The sequence below is a fragment of the Bos taurus genome, chromosome 6, assembly GCF_002263795.3.
Source record: "Bos taurus isolate L1 Dominette 01449 registration number 42190680 breed Hereford chromosome 6, ARS-UCD2.0, whole genome shotgun sequence".
NCBI classification, from domain to species: domain Eukaryota; kingdom Metazoa; phylum Chordata; class Mammalia; order Artiodactyla; family Bovidae; genus Bos; species Bos taurus.
This window is the reverse complement of record NC_037333.1, coordinates 93,224,236-93,247,483: the sequence shown is the minus strand read 5'-3', so window position 1 is coordinate 93,247,483 and position 23,248 is coordinate 93,224,236. Positions and strand designations below refer to the sequence as shown.

Here is a 23,248-nt window from a genome sequence, read left to right as displayed (position 1 = left end):
ATTGTTTCCTATAAATATTCCAAGACTATTTTTTTTATGAATACTCCAACTGTTACCATTAGACATTTTTACAGTGCTTTTATTTTTCAAAACACCTATAATTACATTAAAACATTACTATGAAACATCAGTTCAAGTCCCATCAACCTAAGAGAAACTAAAGGCAATTTCTTCTGTTACCATCTTCATCATTAGATATGGTGATGGTGGCCATGTGATTCTTTCCAACTCTGGCTCCACTCCAGTGGTTCCCAAGAGGACGGCCAAGGTAGACCCTGAACTGTTCCTCAGGCTCAAACATGGAGTCATCGTGTATATAGACAGTACAGTTCTTCATCTAGAGCCAAGGGCACAAGAGAGATTAAAACTTGCAGCGAGGTATCAATCATTTGCTCACCTTTCCCTGGAAAGTAATTTTTCTTCTTTGCAGCATCAAAGAGCCAACACAAATTCAAAAGATTCCAACCATTTATAAAATAGAATATTTAAGTCTTAACAGTCATACCTAGATGGACCTACCTATATGTGGAGCTTTGTATTCAATATTCCAAACCATTTTGAATTATTGGTCATAAGTTATGAAAAACTAGAGCAATAAAATGAATCACTAAAAAGCATTTGGAGAACATTTGTGTGCTTCCTCACATTTTGCCTGGACTCATCTACACCCTTGTACATGTTATGATAGGTAGATTTCTGATGGTGAGGGTTTAACATATGGATTAGAAATCCTGGAGAGGTGAATAATGTTCTTCTTCCTTTGCGAAAATTGAGGAGTCTTATAAGGAAGTCAGAAAAGCTTCCTGTTAGGCTAAAGACACCTTTAAAAGCTGCAGAACTCTATAAAGAGCTGCCAAATGGTGTCTCACTTGAAAACTGCTGAGAACTGAATGTCAGAGAACACAATCTAAATCCCTGTTGGATGGAAAGAAATCAAGTGTTTCCCAAACTGAATATTCTCTTCTGAGGACTGACTTCTTGGGGAAATGTAAAATAAGGTCACAACAACAGAGCAGCCTTGATAGCATAGTCATGATATGAAGTGTGATTATTTGTAGTTGGCTGATCCTAAACTCACTGTAGTACCATATTGCATAGGATATGTGGGTATGGAGCTTTTACTGTCACACCCCCTGAGTCATCCTAGATGGAGGGAGACTATTTCTGTGAACATTTACCTGTGGTTTGCTAACCTGGTTTTAAGTTCCTGAAGCATGCTTTTATTATCCCTCTCACATTTTTCTTACAGCAAGAATTTCTTTATGGAAAGCATGAATTTAATAATGACTCTTCAGTATATCTTAAAAATAAAAGACCTTCTCCCTGTGTCATACAGCAACATTCCATTAGCTATATATTTTACATATGGTAATAAATATGTTTCAATGCTATTCTCTCAATTCATCCCACCCTTTCCCCCTGGAGGGTGCAGGATGGGGGGTATAATGTATACTTATGATTGATTCACATTGTTCTATGGCAGAAACCACTGTAAAAAATTATTCTGCAATTAAAAATAAATTTTAAAAAAGGACATTCTGGTAAATGACAAGTTCCAAAGACATTGCTCAGCATGACGAAGGAGATGAAGATTCCAAAACGTGCTTATGAATAGGCTGCCATGTGGGTAACATCTAGACTACTAAGCTGTATTTTCTTTATGATTTTACTAAATTACAAACTGCCTCTTGGATAGGCAGAGAATCCTCTTTTGAATTTAAAACAAATACAGACATGCAGACTCAAAGCTGAAGATCATATTTACAGTACTTATGTGTGTGTGTGTTTTAATATGTGTTTCAACCTGCCACCAGTAAAATTCCCATAAAATACAAAACTAAGACAGGGGTTTTATGAGTCATGCATGCGTAAAAGACTTGAGAGTCTCAGAGAAGGAAACTATTACTTTCTTTTGGTGGTAAAGAATGGAGGAAGAATCGGGTGACCTGGGATGGGTAAAGTATTCCGCTAAACTTCAAAAGAACTAATCATAAGGCAAAACCTTCATATGCTTGTAGTCCATGGGGTCACAAAGAGTCGGACACAACTGAGCAACAGAATTGAAGTGAACTGAACTGAACTTCATATGCTTGATTATATCAAAATGAAGATTTCTGTTCAACTAAGAACACCAAGGTCAATGGTAGTAGATGAGAGACAGAAAAGGAAACTACGCTTATAGGAGCTAAAATGTCTAAAGTTGGCAAGGATTAATATTACTATTCAGAATTATTAACATTAAGAATATTTAGAGTATTCTCCAGGCAAGAATACTGGAGTGGGTTGCCATCTCCTTCTCCAGGGGATCTTCCCGAACCAGGGATTGAAACCCGGTCTCCCACATTGGAGGCAGACGCTTTAACCTCTGAGCCATGAGGGAAACCCAAGAGTACACAAGAAACTACTGCAAATCAGTAAGAAAAAGATAGCAACACAATAAAATAAGTAACAAAGGTTAAAAATAATAGATTCTTGTAAGAGGAAACTCAATGAACTAACAAGCATGTGCTTTGCTTAGTCGCTCAGTTGTGTCTGACTCTTTGCAACCCGTAGCCTGCCAGGCTCCTCTGTCCATGGGGATTCTCCAGGCAAGAATACTGGAGTGGGTTGCCATGCCCTCCTCCAAGGGATCTTCCCAACCCAGGGATCGAATCCAGGTCTCCCACATTGCAGGTGGATTCTTTGCCATCTGAGCAAAACATAGAAATAATTGGAGAAAGGCAAATTGAAATGAGATATAACATTATACATATCAGATTAGTAAAAATCAGTAACTGGAAAAGTATAGAAGAGGATGTAGGGTTTTAGCAACCTTCATGTCCCGTTAGTGACATTTTGGAAAGTATCCTAATACTATTTTTTTTTTTAATTAAGCACATTCATGACCTGGAGTCCAGCAATTTTGCTGCTGAGGAAGTGGACAGGTAGGAGGATTTGCCTGGTGGTACTGTTAGTAATGGCAGAGTGTTAGGCGGTGACTGGGAACTGAAATGGAGGAGCTTCACTGTCTGTTGCTGAGAGTGAATGAGTAAAAGGTAGTAAATGCACATCATGAAATACTAGGCAACAGTTTGAAGCAACAGATTAGATATACACATAAATGACATGCACAGATACCCAAAACATATTGCTGAGAAAACACAGAAAACGTGTGAAAAAATATAACACAGTAGCAGTTTTATAAATTAAAAATTATATATATAAAGAACGAGGCCTTTGCAAAGAACAAATACAAAATAAGAGACACACATTAACAGACAATGGATTGACGACCTCAGATGGGGAAGGACTGTGACTGTCTGCAGAATAGGGGTAAAATGAAATGAATCAATCAACAAAATGAGAAAAGGCCTTGAAATGACCAATGGGAACTCCATACTTTGAACCAAGGGCTGCGGCCTTGCAATCAGGGCCACAACTGACTTAGTCATCTGAAACTGAGATCCAAAAAATGGGGAAATACAACTCCCATTCAGTATGTGCTTTGGATATACACTGAGGCTGCAGGCTTGATTCTGATGTGTGTGTGTGCTCAGTCATGTCTGACTCTTTGTCACCCTATAGACTACAGCTCCCCACATTCCACTGTCCATGGGACTCTTTCCCAGCAAGAATACTGGAGTGGGTTGCCATTTCCTCCTCCAGCAGATCTTTCCAACTTAGGGATCAAACCTGCGTCTCCCGAGTTTCCTGCATTGCAAGTGGATTCTTTACTCTGAGCCACTAGGGAAGCCCTATTTGATTCTGATGCAGCCATATTTAGTGACTGGAATTTCTCAGGAGTTTCCTCGTCTGTATGCATCATTTTGCATTATATTACCAAGAAAATACTTCCCGAACCTGAATCTGCTCAACTCTACCTGTGCAATCCTGTACTGCGGGCCCTATACCAGAATGTGTATTGGCCTGCAACCGGGACCCAGGTATTAGAAAACTGTCTCCTCCAGACAACATTTGTGGACTGCATTCCTCTTCAATGTGGTTTCAGATTAAGAGAAGTCCCTAGTCATCTGATTCTGCTAAATTCCAAGAAGATTCTACACCATCTAAACTTCCCAGCTCAACCAATGACATAGGTAGCTGGTGCTAAGTGGGCAACAGAGAAGACAGCTACATAGAAGAGATGATATCGTTGAAAGTATTGCGTTGGCCAAAAAATCTGTTCAGGTTTTCCCGTAAGATGTAATGGAAAATTCAGAACGAACTTTTTGGCCAACCCAATGTGAACAATTAATTAGAACATCTTAGGATGTTCAGAGTTTGTCTGAATTACTTCACTATGGACAAATAAAGGCATCAAGGAAGGAGAGAAACCCATCTTTCAGCCACCACGAATCCACTTACTTTCTCCCCTTTGAGAAACGTAATCCGTGAAGAGTCTGCGTTTCTTCTCTCCTCAAAGTCCTCCATGACCTGAGCTGAAAGGCCCTGAGTATAGCACCTCACCGATGACTCATAGCTCAGGTCTCCACTCCGAATGATGGGCACATGCAGGACGCCCTCCTTCTCCTTCACCAGGAGCAAATCCTTGGCAAACTGCATGCTGGGCACTGGGTGAGAGAAGGAAAGATGGAGGCACTGTTAGCGGGACACCGAGGGAGGTGGCGGTAGCCCTCGTGGGCCCTCAGCAACCTGGCAGGAAGGCGCCACTGAGGACCACCAGAGGCTGATAAATCACAGGCAATCAGCAGATTTCAAGGCCTGCCTACTGCTCTCAGGACCAAGAAACTGCTTCCCCCATGAGTGTGAAAGAAAGTGAAGTGACAGTGTTGGTTGCTCAGTCGTGTCCCACTCTGCGACCCCATGGACTATAGCCCACCAGGCTCCTCTGTCCATGGGGTTTTCTAGACAAGAATACTGGAGTGGATAGACAGTCCCTTCTCCAGGGGATCTTCCCAACCCAGGGATCGAACCCCAGTCTCCTGCATTGCAGGCAGATTCTTTACTTTCTGAGCCACCAGGGAAGCTAGCTGCACTGTGAGTGTAGTTCCAACAAAATAGAACAAATCAAGTTTGCTCAGCTTCAGGGAACAGTCACCATCTCAAATGCAGATAGGTGATGCAAATGAAGATATGCGCCAGGTGGAAGAAAAATGTTGAGACCTGCGAACCCCAAAAAGTTCATGTTCCTTCTAAGGCTACAAAGAAAAGAGCAGTGTAAACCTGATGATAAATGACCACTCACATGGGTGCCGGGCCAGAAAGACCATAGAGAACAGGGACAATTGGAAAGAACAGGTTGTGTTTAAAGAGGGCTGCCCCTTAGCTTCATTCTTTTGCTGGCAGGTCTCCCTATTTTCAAACAAAGCCAGAGATCTGCATTTTTAGGTCATAGCTCCTAAATTTCAAAATAGCAAGCATTTAAAATGGTAAAAAAAAAATTCCATTCAGGCCAAAACTATTGCAGCCGAACAAAACACACCTACAAGCTGCATTTGGCCAGTGGCTGGCGCAGTGGTAAAGAATCCACCTGCCAATGCAGGAGCCAAGGGTTCCATCCCCGGGTCAGGACAATCCCCTGGAGAAGGAAATGGCAACCCATGTCAGTATTCCTGCCTGGGAGATCCCATGGATAGAGGAGCCTGGTAGGCTACAGTCCATGTCCCACAGTCGGATACACCCAATAGTTGGACATGTCCCACAGACAGTCAGACATGTCCGACAGTCTGACATGACTAAGCAAGCTGGCAGTCTCTCTCTGCAGGAAAAGTTATTTAGATTCTGAACCTTGCTTCTTCCTTTTTTTAAATATGTAAATTGGAAATGTTAATATCTAACTTGTAAAATTATTGGGAGGATTGAACTGAATGAGATTAGTGCTCAATACAGCAAAAAGAGGGCACTCTAATGTGGTTATTGCTGTTCAGTCACTAAGGTGTGTACAACTCTTTGTGACCCCCATGGACTGCAGCACACTAGGCTTCCTTGTTCTTCACTACCTCCCTGAGTTTGCTCAAACTCATGTTGAGCTGGTGATGCCATCCAACCATCTCATCCTCTGCCGTCCCATTCTCCTCCTGCCCTCAATCTTTCCCAGCATTAGAATCTCTTCTGATGAGTTGGCTCTTTGCATCAAGTGACCAAAGTATTGGAGCATCAGTCAACATCAATGAATATTCAGGGTTGATTTCCCTTAGGATTGACTGGTTTAATCTCTTGCTGTCCAAGGGACTTTCAAATCTTCTCCAGCATCAAAATTTGAAGCAAATGTTGGCAGGAATTACCATATCATGGTGTGTATTGCTTCCCATCTCCAGGCTTCTGAACATATTGGATCAGTTTTTCCTCCTTGCTTTCTACAAGGCCTTAGGTAACATTCTGCATTAAAGCGTGTCTCCTTCTGAGACCAACATTTTGCTGAGTGACAGTTATTATTTTCTTTATGAAAAATACAAAGAGGTAGTCATCTGTCCAGTCATATGTCAAATCGTCTTTGGAGCTACAGAAAGATGACCTTAAAGCTAAAACATGTATTTCCTGGCTGCCTCCAACATGCCTTGCCCAAACTGAAAGGAACGAACAGAAGGAGTGAGCACAAAGCTCTGTGCAAGACGACACATAGAAAGCTCTCTGCCTCCAACCTGTCCACGGCTCAGAACTGTCGGCATTGGCAAATATAAAACAAATCTATTATCTGAGCTAAGCCTATTACCATTTATCACTAAAGAAAAACCCAGAAGATATCTCTAAAAAGATGAGTGACTTCGGTATGAGGTCCTACACATTACCCATCTGGGACTCTTTCCATCGAGAACAACGGTCTGTGCTTCTAAGAAAGGGGTGGGAATGACATGACCTTGCACATGACGACAAGAAGGGAGCTTGTTGTCAGGCAAAAAGCAACACAAGCAAGAAAACTTTTCTGCTCGTGGCAGATTTTATCTAATGCTGTAGATTGATTTTTTTGCTGGCTTGACAGGCATCAGGGTGGAGGTGAATTAAAAGCTAAAGTGGTAATGTTTGGGCTATCTCATGTATTAATCAACTCCAGATTTCTCTTGAGATGTAAAAGACTTCTTTCCCTTTTCCCTCTAACACATAGGCCCATGCCTATGGCTTCCCTGGTGGCTCAGAGGGTAAAGCATCTGCCTGCAATGCGGGAAATCTAGGTTCGATCCCTGGGTCGAGACGATCCTCTGGAGAAGGAAATGGCAACCCATTCCAGTCCTCTTGCCTGGAAAATCCCATGGACAGAGGAGCCTGGTAGGCTACAGTCCACAGGGTCGCAAAGAGTCAGACACGACTGAGAGACTTCACTTTCATTTCACTTTTCTTTCCCATGCCTATCTGCTAAAAAAAAAAAAAAAAAAGGAGGAAAAGAAAAGAAAGAAGTGGGTGAACACTTCTCATGACTGTTTTCTGGGAAGTCTCTGCTTTTAAGGAGCCCTCAGTTCAGTGGGAGACTGAGCAGAGACAAAGGAAAGGCAATCTGGATTGGGGACAAATTTATGCGTGGAGGTTAAGATGTACAAAGGCCCAACCCAGGTCAGGCATTGTGTTAAGGGCTTCCATACACGTCATTTCTTATCCTCTTGGCAAACCCTACAAGGCAGCGATCTCCAACCATTTTGACACCAGGGACTGGCTTCACAGAAGACAACTTTTCCACGGACAGGAGTTGGGAGCAGGGGGCGGGTTTGGGACGATTCTCATAAGAAGCACACAACCTAGATCCCTCGCATGCACAGTTCACAGTAGGGTTCACCCTCCTACGACAATCGAATGCCACTGTTGATCTGACAGGAGGCGGAGCTCAGGTGGTAATGAGACCAAAGCGGAAAGTGAAAGAAAGTGAAGTTGCTCAGTTGTATCTGACTCTTTGCGACCCCATGGACTGTAGCCTACCAGGCTCCTCCATCCACGGGATTTTCCAGGCAAGAGTACTGGAGTGGGTTGCCATTTCCTTCTCCTGGAGATCTTCCTGACCCAGGGATTGAACCGAGGTCTCCCGCATTGTAGGCAGACGCTTTACGGTCTGAGCCACCAGGGAAGTCCAAAGGGGAGTGGCTGCAAATACAGATGAAGCTTAGTTCCCCAGCCTGCCACACACCTCCTGCTGTGCGCCCCGGGTCCTAACAGGCCATGGATAAAGTACAGGTCCATGGCCTGGTGACTGGGGACCCCACTACAGTCCTCAGAGGAAGTAGGGGTGCCGGCCCTGAGGGTCAGTTCTGTCTGACTGCAGAACCATTTCTATTTCACTAGGATAGGATGTGTGAATGGGAGAAGGAAGGCTCACAGAAGGCTCCTGGAAGACTCACAGGCTCACAGTGGGAATCATGCACTATCACCAACACATCTCTGAGAACATCAATTTGCAGTTATCCTCACATTTGTGTAAGTCTGATGTCCTGAAATAGATTGCAAGACTCTACTCTCTACTCCTCTGTAATCCCTAGTGTTAAGCACCAGTTTTAGGCATGGAAAATATCACCTGCTAATCTTCTTAGTAACTGACAAAGTGAGTGCAAACACAACCCGCCTGGAATGCGGTGGACTCTGTATGGGTGATGGTTAAGTCTGTGATTGAGGAAAACTCCTGCCTCTGGTTTGAGTTAATGGTGAGACACAACTGCACATACAAGATTGCCATGCGGTAGCAGCTACAAGGCCTTTCTTGCCTTGCTCAGCATCTTCAGGGCAACACCAAGTCTAATTCTAGGTATCAGAGCAGAAGAGAAAGGTGAAAACAGAAAATATTCTGAGATGAGCCACTTAGATGATTTAACGGCCATTTCAGCCCAGTGGAGAAAGACAAAAGGAGCTAAGATCACTTTGGGAGGCTGAAAGCTGACTTTGTAAGGATTTTTTTTTTTTTTTGGACCATGGAGGTAGCATGTGGGATCCCCTACCAGGGGATCTTACTTCTCCTACCAGGAATCAAACTTACACCCTCTGCTGTGGAAGCATAGGGTTAAACCTCTCAGGGAAGTAGGATGCCGGAACTGTTCAACATCTTGGATTGTTGTGGTGGGTGAACTTTGATTTATGTAAGTTAGACCTCAATAAACATAAGTCTAAAATAAGATACTATTTTGGATATATGAAAACATATAACAAAAAACTGCTTCAAATAGTTGTCTTCAGGAAGGGGAGATGGAAGTCTGGGAGACAGGGATAGAAGGAAGACAATTTTCATAGTATGATTTTTGCTGTTTACTTTTTCTTAGTTATGTGTGCTCAGTTGATCAGTCATGTTCTACTCTTTGTGACCCCAAGGACTGTAAACTGCTAGATTCTTCTGTCCATTGGGATTCTTCCATGGGATTCTCCAGGCAAGAATACTGGAGTGGGTTGCCATTTCCTTCTCCAGGAGATCTTCCTGACCCAGGGATCAAACCTATGTCTCCTACATTGGCAGATGGATTCTTTACCACTGAGCCACCTAGGAAGCCTTTTTTAAAACTATATAAGTGAATAAATTATTTAAAAACAAAGACATTAATGATAACCCTGCTGGGCTTCCTGTTCCTTCTTTGATGACTCTGTGTAGTCACTGAAGAATGTCATCATGGGTTCTATGTTGATCCCTAAGGAGGCTGAGGAGGGTCCCCCTGCTTGAAGTGAAAGGTTTGACTTGATCTTCTCTACCCAACTCTAGAATCTGGCAATTTTAGATTTCACCAATTCTTTCCCAGAAACAACTATGCTTTCCCGTTCATTCGCTTTTTACTTAGGCCAGCTCTTCACTGGGCACTCATATTTTTGTTCAGGTGCTTGTGTGTGTGGGCTCAGTTGCTTCAGTTGTGTCCGACTCTTTGTGACCCTCTGAACCGTAGCTGGCCAGGCTTCTCTGTCCATGGAAATCCCCAGGCAAGAATACTGGAGTGGGTTGCCTTGCCCTCCTCCAGGGGATCCTCCCGACCCAGGGACTGCGCCTGCGTCTCTTACATCTCCTGCATTGGCAGGGGGTTCTTTACCACCAGCACCACTTTGTCTGGGTGCCTGTGTCTATTTGTCCTGCGCATCACCCACAGGATGGTCAGTATTAGTTTTCTCTAACAAAAATCACACCACTCCTCTGCTTAGAAGCATCCGCTGCTCCCCTGTACCTATGAATTCCTGATGCTGGAATATAAGACATCTCAGAACTTGTCTCCAACATGTCTTTCCATTTCATTTCCTTCCATTCACCTCCTGCCAGGCTCGAAGCAAAAGTAAGCATCTCACTGTTCTCCAAATATGCGTCTTTCAAAATTGCATACCTTACATATACTATAGTTCTCCATTTAGAAACATTTTATTATCCATCAGATAAACTCCTACCACACCTAAAGACTCTGCTTAAATATCACTTCCTTTGTGAAATCTTCTAGGATTCTTCCACACTTAGTTACAATTCAGCCCCCTCTCCCGTACACTACTAGATTTATCATACTATTAGGTCATTTATCATAATATATTCTACTTTTTCTGTTTGAGGGTCTGATCCCCCAACTAGAGCTTGAGCTTCTGAGGACACAGCCCAACCAGGCATGCCTCATTTTATTGTACTTCACTTGACTGCCCTTTATAGAAACTATATTTTTGACAAATCGAAGATTTGTGGCAATCATGTGTTGAACAAGTCTATGGCGCCATTTTCCCAACAGCATTTGCTCACTTTGTGTCTCTATGTTTCATGTTGGTAACTCTCCCAATACTTCAAACTTTTTCATTATTATTATATTCATTACAGTGATTGTGATCAGTGATCTTTGATGTTTCTATGAAGGAAAGATTATGATTCGTGAAAAGCTCAGAAGATGATTAGCATTTTAGCAATAAAATATTTTAAAATTAAGGTACATTTGTTTTTTTAGACACAATGCAAGCCCCTAATAAACTACAGTATGGTGTAAACTTTTATATACACTGGGAAACCAATAAATTCATCTGACTTGCTTTATTGCGATACTCACTTTAAAGTGGTGACCTGGACTGAATGTGCAATATCCTCAAGTGTGCCTAGCAGAGTGCCAGAAATACGAATGATTATTTCTGCCCCATATTTCTATGTAAAAATGTGCACATGCATGTACTCATACACACACACGTTTCTTGAGTGAAAATGTGAATGAGCTCCAATGTTATATATGTGGATGTTAAGGAAGTAATAGAAATCTGATCTGAGCCACCAGCTGGTAACCCCAATCTCTTACCATCCTGGAATGTGTCATTAATTGCAATGACAGCCTGGAAGGGTTTGGTCAGTTCGGCCCCTTGTGGGGAGCTGAGGAAAACCACAAATGTCTCCAGCCCTTCAATCACTGGATACTGAGTGTCATCCAAGATGGTCAAGGTGCAATACTAGGAGAAAAATCAGGATGTTAACTAGACTTATTGTGGTGTTCATTCCACAGTATTGACAAATATTGAACCATTATGGTGTATACCTGAATCTGACATAATGTTATATGTCAATTACACCATGACTTAGCACATACCCCTCCATAATTTTTTTTTCTAATTAAAAAAGCGAGGAAAAATCAAAGCAAATCTTATAGAATACTCACCACCCAACACTCATTTGCCTTTGGGAGATTAGGATAAAAGTAACAACTTGCATTTCTCTGTTGGTCTTAAAGTAAATTTTTAAAATCCATAAAATGATGATCAATTTATCACATACCCTAGGTGTTTTTTCTCTAGACATCTGAAATCAATCAAGCGCAGTGATGCTGGATATTATGCTGAAAATGGCATTTGGAGAGTTTGTCAAAGATCTAGGTTGATTTGTTGGCCTGTGTTTTTGAACTCTCCAATGGTCCTGAAATACAAGGCTTTCACCTCTTCTATACTCCCCTTTCCTCGTCCCAGAGGTGAATGGGAAAGTAACGGCAACTTAGCCCTTCAGAAACACAGACATCAACACCACCAAATTAGGGGAAGGCTAGGGAAAGGATAGACAAAGCTAGCTTTTGTCTCATCCTGCCTAGTTGGAAGCCAAAGCACACATTAAAAAGATGAAAATTACAATATTAACTTCACAATATTACCTTTGGGATCTACAGTTGTGCCATACAGGTAATCCTTTCTAATAATTTGGTGTCTATCACCCATGAGCTTTTCTAAACATCTTAAAGGGAAGATGTCTGAAGAAAGGGAAGACAGTAATATTTCAATATTTTAGAGTCCTCTAGAGACTTTGGAGAGCAGACTAGAGACGACATGAACAACCCATCTGGCCTTTGACCTCTGCATGCTCACCTGCTCAGTGACACCTGGTCCGAACTCCACCTTCCTAGAGCTGGGAACGTAGTCAACTCCTGGGGTGGCAGACGCTGGGTCTGAGGGCCTCGTGGCACACCAGACAGACGTGAAGGTGGAAAGGTCAGTCCCGTGGCGGATAACTGGGATCTTCACTGTACCTGAATTGAGAAGCACACGTTTCAGTGGTCAGTCTTGAATCAGAGTGTGAGTGTGGTTTTCAGAACAATGTCTTCCCTCGCTGCAGCAGCTCCATCCTGCCACTTGCCTAGACCACCTTCAGTGACACTCTGTGCGCCCTCTGAAGGCCCAGAGGTGTCACCATCCCTGGCTGTATGGATATTAAGTTCAAGAGCAGACCTGCGGGAGGGCCCCACGGAGGTGGTGCTAGGAAGACAACCTTTAGGGGAAAGCAGTTTTGTGGCTTAAGAGGCGAGGGTCCACCATAGGAAATCAACCCTCAATATTCACTGGAAGGACTGAAGCTGAAACTGCAACTTCAACACTTTGGCCACTTGATGTGAAGAGCCAACTCACTGGAAAAGACCCTGATACTGGGAAAGATTGAAGGCAGAAGGAGAAGGGGATGACAGAAGATGAGATGGTTGGATGGCATCACCGACTCAAAGGACATGAGTTTGCGCAAACTCTGGGAGATAGTGAAGGAGAGGGAAGCCTGGCGTGCTGCAGTCCATGGGATCGCAAAGAGTCGGACACGACTGAGCGACTGAACAACAACAACAAAGTGGGGAGGGTCCACTGAAAACACCTTAAGCCTATTTATGGAGAAGAAAAAATAGCCAATTAAGGAAGAACCAGCTAGGGGGCTCTATGAGGCCTGGAGCTGAATGTCCCTAGTTAAATGTTCCTAACTGGGTGATTTCCCTATTCTGAGTGTTGCACACATCATTACTTAAACCATATGTGCTTATTGCTTATCTCAGAAAGAAGCTCATCTTCTGGCCACTGTGACAACATAATTTGTAGGGCCCTAATGATACGCATGTAAATTTTTAGCTGTTTTCACAATCAAGGTCAGAGAAAAGCTACGCGACAAGTCCATCAATAGTACTTTTCGAGCCAATAGCCATGAGGTGACAAGTAGTCATGGCTGGGCATTTGTTGTATGGGGAAGGGAACACAGTATAATAGAAAGGTCTGGGTTCTAATCCAGTTCTGTCATATTAGCTGGTCTTTGATGATTTATTTCACCTCTCTGGGACCCCATTTGCTCTTCTCTATAAATAAGAAGGAATGCAATGCACATGGTATGGTGGCTGGCATTCAGTAAATACTCCAAAATCTTAGTTTTCACTATCGTTAAGAGTATCACCTTCAAAGAGGTGCAAGGTCTTGATCAGCACAGATTAGCTGATTAGCAGACCTTCAGCACAACCACTGACTCTCTTATTAATAGCAGGATGTCTGTCAACAATATGAGGAAGACTTTGAGATTCATGCGGAGCCCAAAGAGGGAAGAGACCTGGGTGGAAGAAATCTGCCCATTGACTGCCTTGGGCTGTTATGGGAATGAGAGTTCCATTGTTAAAACATGGAAATTTTGAATTTATTTGTTATGGCAGTTGCAGGACACTAAATAATTTACCTCCATCTTCAACAGATCACATCCCACTCCTTCACATGCCAAATGTTTAGCACTACACCCTCCCTTTGGACCACAGAAGTCAGCCAGTGAGCTCTAAGTCAGGTCTTTTCCTGCCACCAGTAAGCAGAGCAAGATAAGTGAATGGAGTTTCCTAACCTTCACTACCTTTCATTCTTGGTTTTGATGCTGAGTATTACCTGCCTCACACTGATAACCGTGTCACTGAGGAATGGCATTCTCAACATCCTAAGGGCATTCTCAAAACTAAGAGGAAACTATTTAAGGAAGGGATCAGGAGACGAGTGAGGGGAGCCCAGAGATGCTCTCCATTACCTGCATCCTCACTGATGGTAAAAGCCGTGTTGCCCAAGGACACGGTAGAAGCATCATTGGGACCAGCAATGAGCACCTTGGCCGATGCCATTCTTCCGATGCGGGCGTTGTCGGAAGCACCTGTCAGGGCAATCTCAAACTCCTCTTCCTCTTCGTACTCGCTGTCATCGATGAGCATGACATCACAGGTGGACATGGTGACACCAGGCCCAAATATCACTCGACTCTCGGCAGACATCCCTCTAGATTTAAAATCAGAGCCCGATTCTAGAGCATAGAGGCTACTGCCCATAGCTGACTTGGGGACCGTGTAGCAAATCACAGATACAATGCTGCTTGAATCCCCTGAAACACAAATGGCAAGAATACCAAAGTAGTTGAATGAGCATTTCTCAAGTTTTAAAATCTCGTAATTTTGATGGGTATGATTCTTTTTGACATATTCCATTCAAACTCTAATGGAAATGTCCCTGCTTTGCAGTGTCTTAAGCCCGTGGTCTAAGCCACTTGAGGATTTCACATATCCCAGATCCTTCACCAAACAACCTGGAATGGATTTCCTATTCTGTGAATTTCGTGCTCTATTAATTCACAAGACTCATTGCCCACCATCTAAGACCACAGCGGGTGGAGGGAGAAGAGACATACTTGGTACTTTAAGTAGAAAAGTAATTGTGTCCTGAAGACAGTGCTATGAGCACAGTTGACTGCCTTTCTGAATAGACTTCTGCACTTTAGCTCTCAGGGAGAAACAAGCCTGTTTAAAAAAAAGGAAGACACAACAAAACAAAAACACCCTGCCTCTCTGAACAAACGACTTTACTTATTAGCACTGCCACTTACCTGGGTGATAGGCTATTTGGGCTCGGCCAGCTGACTCAGAGCAACCAACAAGCCTTATCTGTCCTCTGAGTGGCATCACCAAGGGTTGGTGTTACCTGCAGCGTTGGCCACACTAACACACCATCAGCAGAAACAACAAAATACCTGACATCATCACTTACAGTCTGGTTGTGGCTTTGAATAGGGATCAATTTCCAAGTGTTTAAAAAAATTTGTTTTTAAATATTATTATTGGAGTGTAATTACTTTACCATGCTGTGTTAGTTTCTTCTGTACAGCAAAGTGAACCAAAAGTCCATATTCATACAGCCCCTCCCTCAATTTCCATGTGTTTTTAAAGTCACAATATTTCACAATCGTAAATCCATATGATCTTTCTTTTGATTTTCCACGCCAGTGGAATCACCCTTTATTTCTCACACACAGTTAATTTCTCACCTGAGCTCTACATGTGACACTCACGTGTGGAAATCTTTAAATACATTTTCAGTCTCCCAAGAAGACAGGAAGCCAGTTCTCGCACACTGTAACTGCCTGCCTTGACCAAGGCTACTAAATATTTTTGGACTGGGTGATTGATTAAGAACTCTGAGTTCAGGAGTCATTTGCAAGGCCAAATGTAACTAGCCTTCTGGTCCCACTTAAGAATAAATGGGCATGCAAACAACTTCAACGGAGAAGCCATCTGTAGAACTCACTGTAGGGAGGATGGTTATTGGGGATTGAAGTGAGTTGATAACCCACGATGCACCCCCACACATGAGTTAACATGGTACATGAGCATGTGGCATGTGAAAGGGACAGAATAAACGTTAGCTATTATTACAGCTCCTTGCCGCCTTGGGCACCAACAGACCTTTTCTTTCAATAGGTGCAAACAGAAAGCCAGCACTCTCGTTGACCCGGTAGGTCTTCTTATCAAACTCTAATGTAGGCTCGTCCTCAGTGTCATTGATAATGACCTTCGCCTGGGTGAACTCCCCTAGTAGGGCATACGCTGGCATGCTGAGCTCCACGGTGAAACTCTCGACGTCCTCAAACACGTTGTCATCGTTGATGACGATGGTGCAGGACTTGGTGTCCTCTCGCTCATCAAACTGCACCTGTCACGAAGGAAACAGCAAGGAGATAAGAGGTGCCTCAGATTCCCCCGCTCCGCTCCCCAAGGGCATCATGGGGAAAAAGAGGACCCAAGTCCAGTGGGCAGGCCACTGAATGAAACAGTTGGTTCTTCCTGTCAATCCCTCCCGCTGTATCACTTCTCCCCATTCTACCTCTGCACACTGGGGCTGATTCACTGTATACAGACATGGAAGGAAGAGATGTCTCCTACCGTGTGGTAAATGTAGAAAACCATGCAGGTAACTATTCATATCCTGTTTTATTAACTCAGCTGGGACAGCAAGAGTCATTTTTTTTAACACCTAAAAAAACTGTTTCCCTATTTATTTGGTTGTGCTGGGTCTTGGTTGCATCCCAGGGGATTTTTTAGTTGTGGCAAGTGAACTCTTAGTTTTGGCATGTGCTATCTAGCTCCCTGACCAGGGATAGAACCCAGGCCCTTTGCATTGAAAGCATGGAGTCTTAGCCACTTGGCCACCAGGAAAGTCACAGCACAAGTCGTTTGATTACTTGGTTTTCCTTCCATTTGTGGCAAGTTTAACTGGAAAGATCTTTGAACTTGGAGTGTGAAATTCTGGCCTCAAGTCCTGGTTCTGTTACTTCCAAGCTGGGTTAGGCTATAAAACTTCACAAACCTCAGATTCGCCATCGGCTAAATAACAACAATATGTCTATTTCACATACTTACTGGGAGAACTAAATGAGAAATGTAAAATGAAGGCACTAACTTTACTTTAAAGCATGGAACAAATGCAAGATATTACCATCATCACCATATTACTCATATAATCAAAACTGACATAGAATCTCAGTGTACTGAATTATGGAGTTTGAATTCAGAGACAGTCACATTATGAACAGGCCAGACTGAATTTTAACTTTACTATTACATCCTTTCCCATTTAGATGTAGTAGATCCATAATGTGAATTAACTTAGCCTGATATAAAATAGAAAAATTAATTTATATGCATACAAGTGTGAATTTATAGGGACTTCTTCTGGTTATACTTTGTCTTTATAAAAAAGATGATTAAAACCTACACATGGAACCAGGTTTATGGATCAGTCTAAAACTGAGTGGACAGGCAGTGGGTCTGGACTGAATTTTGTGAAATAGCTAAAATGTGTAAAAACTAGTCCTAAACCTCTAGGGTCACACAAATCTGAAAAACACATGCTTTTCATCAATAAAAATGTACTATTCTGCATCTAATCAACGTATCAAATTAAGTTTTACTAAGATCCACATTTTAAAATGCTCCCAGCTAAATGAAACACTCAAAGGTTTCTATTTAGGTCTAGAACACACTGTCTGTTGTCATTCTCTGAAAAGCACAAGTATGTGTTCTTTATTATTATTTTGCTAAAACATTCCTTAGCTTATCTGATCTATTCTAATTTCTCATTTATATTTGACATAGATTAGAAGTTTGGGATTAAAATATACACACTACTATAGATATAAGATATCAGGGCTTCCCTGATAGCTCTGCTGGTAAAGAATCCACCTGCAACACAGGAGACCCCAGTTCAATTCCTGGGTTGGAAAGATCCACTGGAGGAGGGATAGGATACCCACTCCAGTATTTGCCTGCAATGCAGGAGACCTGGGTTCAATCCACGGGTCGGGAAGATCCCTTGGAGAAGGGAATGGCTACCTACTCCAGTATTCTTGCCTGGAGAATTCCATAGACTGTATAGTACATGGGGTCACAAACAGTCAGACATGACTGAGTGACTTTCACATATATAAGATAACAAGGACCTACTTTATAGCATAGGGAACTATTCTCAATATTTTGTAATAATCTATAATGGAAAAGAATCTGAAAAAGAATATATATATGTATATATATATATATACACACACACATATATATGAATTACTTTGCTGTACACTTGAAACTAACACACATTTTAGATCAACTACATTTCAGTAAAAATGAAAAAAAAAATTTATGTAAGAGGCATTAGCTTAGTCCAGCTGAAATGCTTCAGAAAGAGAGCCCACTTCTCTTTACAGGGATTCATGCTGCCATAAGAATAATGAAACTACTTTTAAAAAACACTTAATAAATACCTAATAAGTGCCAAGTATTGTACAATACTTAAATCTGACATGTAGAGGGTGTCTTGCCATAAAGGAGTTTACTATTTATGTCCTCTTTTCTCTTTTGCTTTCACTTTTTCTTTTTTCTCCTTCATTCACACCCTGGCACTAATTACCACTGCTGTCACATGGAGATGTGCAAATGTGTGTGTGTGTGCGTGCATGCAGGCATGCATGTGTGTGTCTCTACACTCCTACAAACCCAAACAGCCGCCAACGGATTTTCTCTAAGGCAACTCACACACAACATGTCCAAAGCAGAATCAAGATCACCCCTTCGCTAGACCTGCTCCTCTTTGGCATCCCCTCCCAGCGAAGGCATCACCATCCATCTCTCCCTTCTGTCCACTCTCTAGCCCACTGCTGAATCCTATCAATTCTTACTGGTCTGTTGAATCCACCCCCTTGTTTCCACCTTCACTTCATTTGTTTTATTGAGTAGAGTTGATTTACAATGCCGTGCTAGTTTCAGTTGTACAGCAAAGTGACTCAGTTATACGTATCTATCTCTTCTTTTCAGATTCTTTTCCTTTATAAGTTGTCACAGAATACTAAGTATAGTCCCCTGTGGTATACAACAGGTCTTTGTTGGCTATCCATTTTATATATATAGCAGTGTGTATTCGTTAATTGAAAACTCCACCTTCACTTTATAAATGAAGCTCATCTCCCACACACCGATTCCAAGAGCTCCCCAGCTAGTCTCCCTACCCTTCAGGTAATGAGAAGTAGGGAGGAAAGGTTAGGATATCAAAGGCTGAGTGTACAACATGGTGCCTGGGAGGCTCTTCTTGAAGCAAAATGTGAAGATTGAGAAGCTGGACAGCAGTTAAAACTGTAGCAGGGACTAGACAGACTGTGAAGGAAAGAGCACTGTGGGAAGACAACGTAGCGCAGTGACCCGAGGGAGGGTGCGATGGGCAGGGAGGTGGGGTGAACAAGGGGGAACTACCACAGTTGACGAGAGCCACCTCCCAGCCTGGCTGCAGCCCACCGGCAGTTCGGGAGTCAGAGGCCCCCATGCCCACCTACCTGGCCAGCATACTCCACATAGTCCTGCTGTCCCGGCTGGGAGCCCACCCGGGAGCTGGAGGTGGCCGTGCCTTGCTCCGTGCGACACAGGACAATGGCATACTGGTTCAGGTTCCCCGTCCTCTGCACCGTGACACTCACTGACCCTGCTTTCTCACTGACATTGTAGCTGGAAGCACACAAAAAGGCCATCTCTGAAATTCTGAAAGGGCTGCGAAGAATCCGTGTACTTAATGCTTATCTCTGAGGGTTGGTTACTGGGGTCGGACAGTTCTGAGAGGAGGTAGTTTGGTTCCTATAAGAAGTTAGCTGTCAACTGATGGAACATATTCACTTGTGACAGTCATAGAAGCAGGTGACCAAAGAAGGAGTGGATGCAGAAGGATATCTGCCCCATTTTTAGAAGGAGGTGGAAGACAGCACATAGGAGGTATGCCCTCCGTATTTCAGAACACAAAGAAATAACAAACACTGGCATCCAAGTGTGGTAGAGTAATTAGCAGTGAGTTCCTTTGGAAGAAAGCTGCTTGGAAGCCAATTAATAACTTGGTTCAGGTGGAAACTGACTGGACCAGGTCTCTAGGGTGTTTAAAAGAGCCAGAGTGGTGCCAGAAGTAAGAAAATGAGAACTGGGCCAAGGAAACAAAGGCGTCGAGGCAAATGGGGCTTTATGACAATGGGAGAGGGCCAAGGTGCTGTAGACTGGAAGTGTGCCCCTCCACACTTGTATGTTGAAGCCTTAATCCCCTCTGTGACAGTAATAGGACCTTTGCAAAGGTGATTAGGTCACAAGAGTGAAGCCCTCATGAATGGGATTAGTGTAGTCATACAAGAGTGAAGCCCTCATGAATGCGATTAGTGCCGTCATAGAAGAGAGCTCCATTTGCCTTCTGCCACAAGAAGTTACAGCAAGAACTCAATTCTCCATGGACCATGAAGCAGGCCCTCATCAGACACTGAATTTGCCAGCACCTTAGTCTTGGACTTCCCAGCCTCTAGAGCTATGAGAAATAAATTCCTGTTGTCAAGTTACATAACAAGTCACCAAAGTTATGGTATTCTGTTAGAGCAGCTGGAATCACTAAGACACAGAATTAACTTAGCTTGCTGCTAGGAATTTCTGTTGAATTGCAAAGCAGGAGGCAAAGTATACAGGTGCCATTTATTCATAATAAGCTATCCAGGTTGAGAAAAGCTCAACCTGACCTGGGCTTTGTTTTTCATCACTGAGGATGGCCATTAACTTTGACTTGTGGCTTGTTGCCATGAGGATTGCAGGCAAAGTGCCTTTGAGGGGTTTATTTTCATTGCCAGTTTGGGGACTCTCTGTATTAGTTAGTCCATCAAACATTAGAGGGTTGTCCAGAAAACATCATCAGTTTTATTCAACTTATTTAATTCTGAAGGAGTTACAAGTAAGAGGTAAATGGCAGCAGAGTGTATGTATATAATGGAGAATGAAATGGCAACCACTCCAGTATTCTTGCCTGGGAAATCCCATGGACAGAGACTGGTGAGCTACAGTTTGTGGGAGTCACAAAAGAGTTGGACACAACTTATCGACTAGACAATAACTATATATATATTATATATATATATAAAACACATATATATGTTAATTCTAATTTTCCACTCATTCTCCAAGTGTGTGTAACAATAGAATAGCCTCCATCTGGGGCACATGAAACCAAGTTTGCATGCTTCTTTTCTTCCCAAGATCTAATTTTCATTTGAATTATAATGAGATTGGTTTCTTAGTGGGTCTGTGAAATGTAGATTTAAATAATTATATCTCCCACAAAAATTACAGTCCTAGTTATAATCTAATCCATAAAATCAGCTCTGTGTTTTACCACTCAGTGACTCTCTACCTCTGGACTCCCCAACAAGACTACAAAAGTGTCTTGAAGAGCTGTCTGTGTTAAGCTATGAATTTTTAACTAAAGATACATGATTCTGTGTACACCAAAAGAGCGAAGGGGAGAATATAAGCTTAAGAACAGGGAGAATGGAGACAGAAGGCAAAGACTGTTTCTGCAGGCCAGTGATTATTTTTTTCAATGTATTTTTTCCCCATCACTTCTTCTGGATTATCTTCTAAACTTGAAGACTGAGGGAAAAATACTTTCAGGAGAAGCAGTAAAGCATAATGGTTAAGATCACTGGACTTTATTGCTTATTAGCTATATGACTTCAGATAAGTTAATGTTGTTTAGTCACTAAGTTTTGTCTGACTCTCGCGACCCCATGGACTGTAACCTACCAGGCTCCTCGGTCCATGGGATTCTCAGGCAAGAATATTGGAACGGGTTGCCATTTCCTTTTCCAGGGAATCTTCCCGACCCAGGAATCAAACACGCATCTCCTGCATTGACAGGCGTGTTACCACTGAGCCACATGGGAAGCCCTCATATAAGTTACTTAACCTATTTCTGTCTCTGTTGCTTCATTATTGTGGAGGCAACAAGGTTACTCATCTCATAACTGCAAGCATTAAACAAGACGACGTATGTCAATTACCCACTACATATGGCATTCAAGAAATATTTGGTGCAATTATTATTTTTATTCTTATTATCATCCCACCATCATGACTGGATGATTACAGCTGACCTCCAAGGTGCTTCATCTGGGCTTCCTCTGCTTTCCTGTTTCATTTCTCAAGAATGAACACCTACAGCACTTGTACCTGGTATATTTAAAACTGATGAGGGACCACTGGATATGGAAGATGTTGTCGTTGACCACATTGGGTTTACTATCTTTCACCAGAAACTGAAAACTATCCATCATCTCATGGATCTTCTCTTCATGCAACACGTAACGAATCAACCCCAAGTTCACGTCCTCTGTGGGAAAAAAAGATACTGAATTAACCAGGGGATGTAAAGACAGCCTCATAGATTTCTCCTGACACATCCAGTTTATTCTTCTAGTGGATTACAGACAAAACTTATTTTTCCAGGAACAAAAAAAGATTGTAGTCTTAAAAATAAATGTTTCTACCAGATCTTAAAACAAGATCCTGTAATTCTGTTTGTGTACAAGAAGTACCATTATGCTGTTGAACAATGACAATCCCAGGGTCTTGGCAAAAAAAAAAAGCAGTTTAATAAATGTCTATGGAAAGTTTAAAGCAAATCTTAGAGCCAACAGAGGAAAGTCTCTGACCCCGTCTGCCATGCATATATGCTTATAGCTGTCCCTACTTCCTTCAAAATAAAGGTTCTTTGGAAGGTATGTGTTACTGAGAAAAGCTGGGGTTGGATTAAAAAATCCCCCTCACAAGGCACAGACAACATGGGGCTAGGAAAGAAAATGGATTGAGGAAAATGGACAGGGATTAAAAGGAAATATGGCACATAAATTGTGAGACACAGTTGTGTCTTCCCAATCAGGTCCATCCCCAACAGCAGTCTAGAAGACTCTGAAAAGTTTCCAGTAAACTAAAATACAAATTGGTTTGCTTGATGTGATTCCAAATAGGAAACTATTCTATTGAGCAATCTACCCCTGTTGATTTTTCTTTCTTTGCTGAAGACAAAAAATCCATAATCCTTTAGAGAAAAAAATTTAACCACACAGGATCACAGATGTTTCATAAAGTCTGGTGGCTATTTTTGTTTTGAAAGCAAACCCACAAGTATCACATGATCTTTTCCAAACAACTTGGTCAAAACTGAAAGCAATTTGGGAACTGAGGAAGCCAGGTAAAGATAAAAATTTTCTTTTTTTGGGCCATAATTTGGAGTAACAGGGGAAAAAATATCAGGAGAAGTAAAATTTCACTGTTGGATTGTTAGATGCCAAAGGATCTATTTGTCTGTAAATAGGTCCGGGGGAAGCAGCTGGCAGTGGTTGCAAGAAAGATGAGGGAGGTAGCGGAACTGGGGTTAGAACAGACCCTTCCCACTTCATGTGTTAGTTGCTCAGTCGTATCCAACTCTTTGAAACCCCATGGACTGTAGCCTGCCAGGCTCCTTCGTCCATGGGATTCTCCAGGCAAGAATA

General features: G+C 42.4%; 1 protein-coding gene across 1 annotated transcript in view; it reads right to left on the bottom strand.

The window, feature by feature from the left end:
- FRAS1 (Fraser extracellular matrix complex subunit 1) overlaps window positions 1-23,248 on the bottom strand; it is a 534,366-nt gene that overhangs the window by 48,004 nt on the left and 463,114 nt on the right. Inside the window, 8 exon segments of the mRNA XM_059887796.1 lie at window positions 181-337; window positions 4,345-4,550; window positions 11,142-11,289; window positions 12,190-12,350; window positions 14,129-14,473; window positions 15,828-16,074; window positions 19,238-19,406; window positions 21,927-22,086. Coding sequence (XP_059743779.1) covers window positions 181-337; window positions 4,345-4,550; window positions 11,142-11,289; window positions 12,190-12,350; window positions 14,129-14,473; window positions 15,828-16,074; window positions 19,238-19,406; window positions 21,927-22,086 — 1,593 coding nt within the window.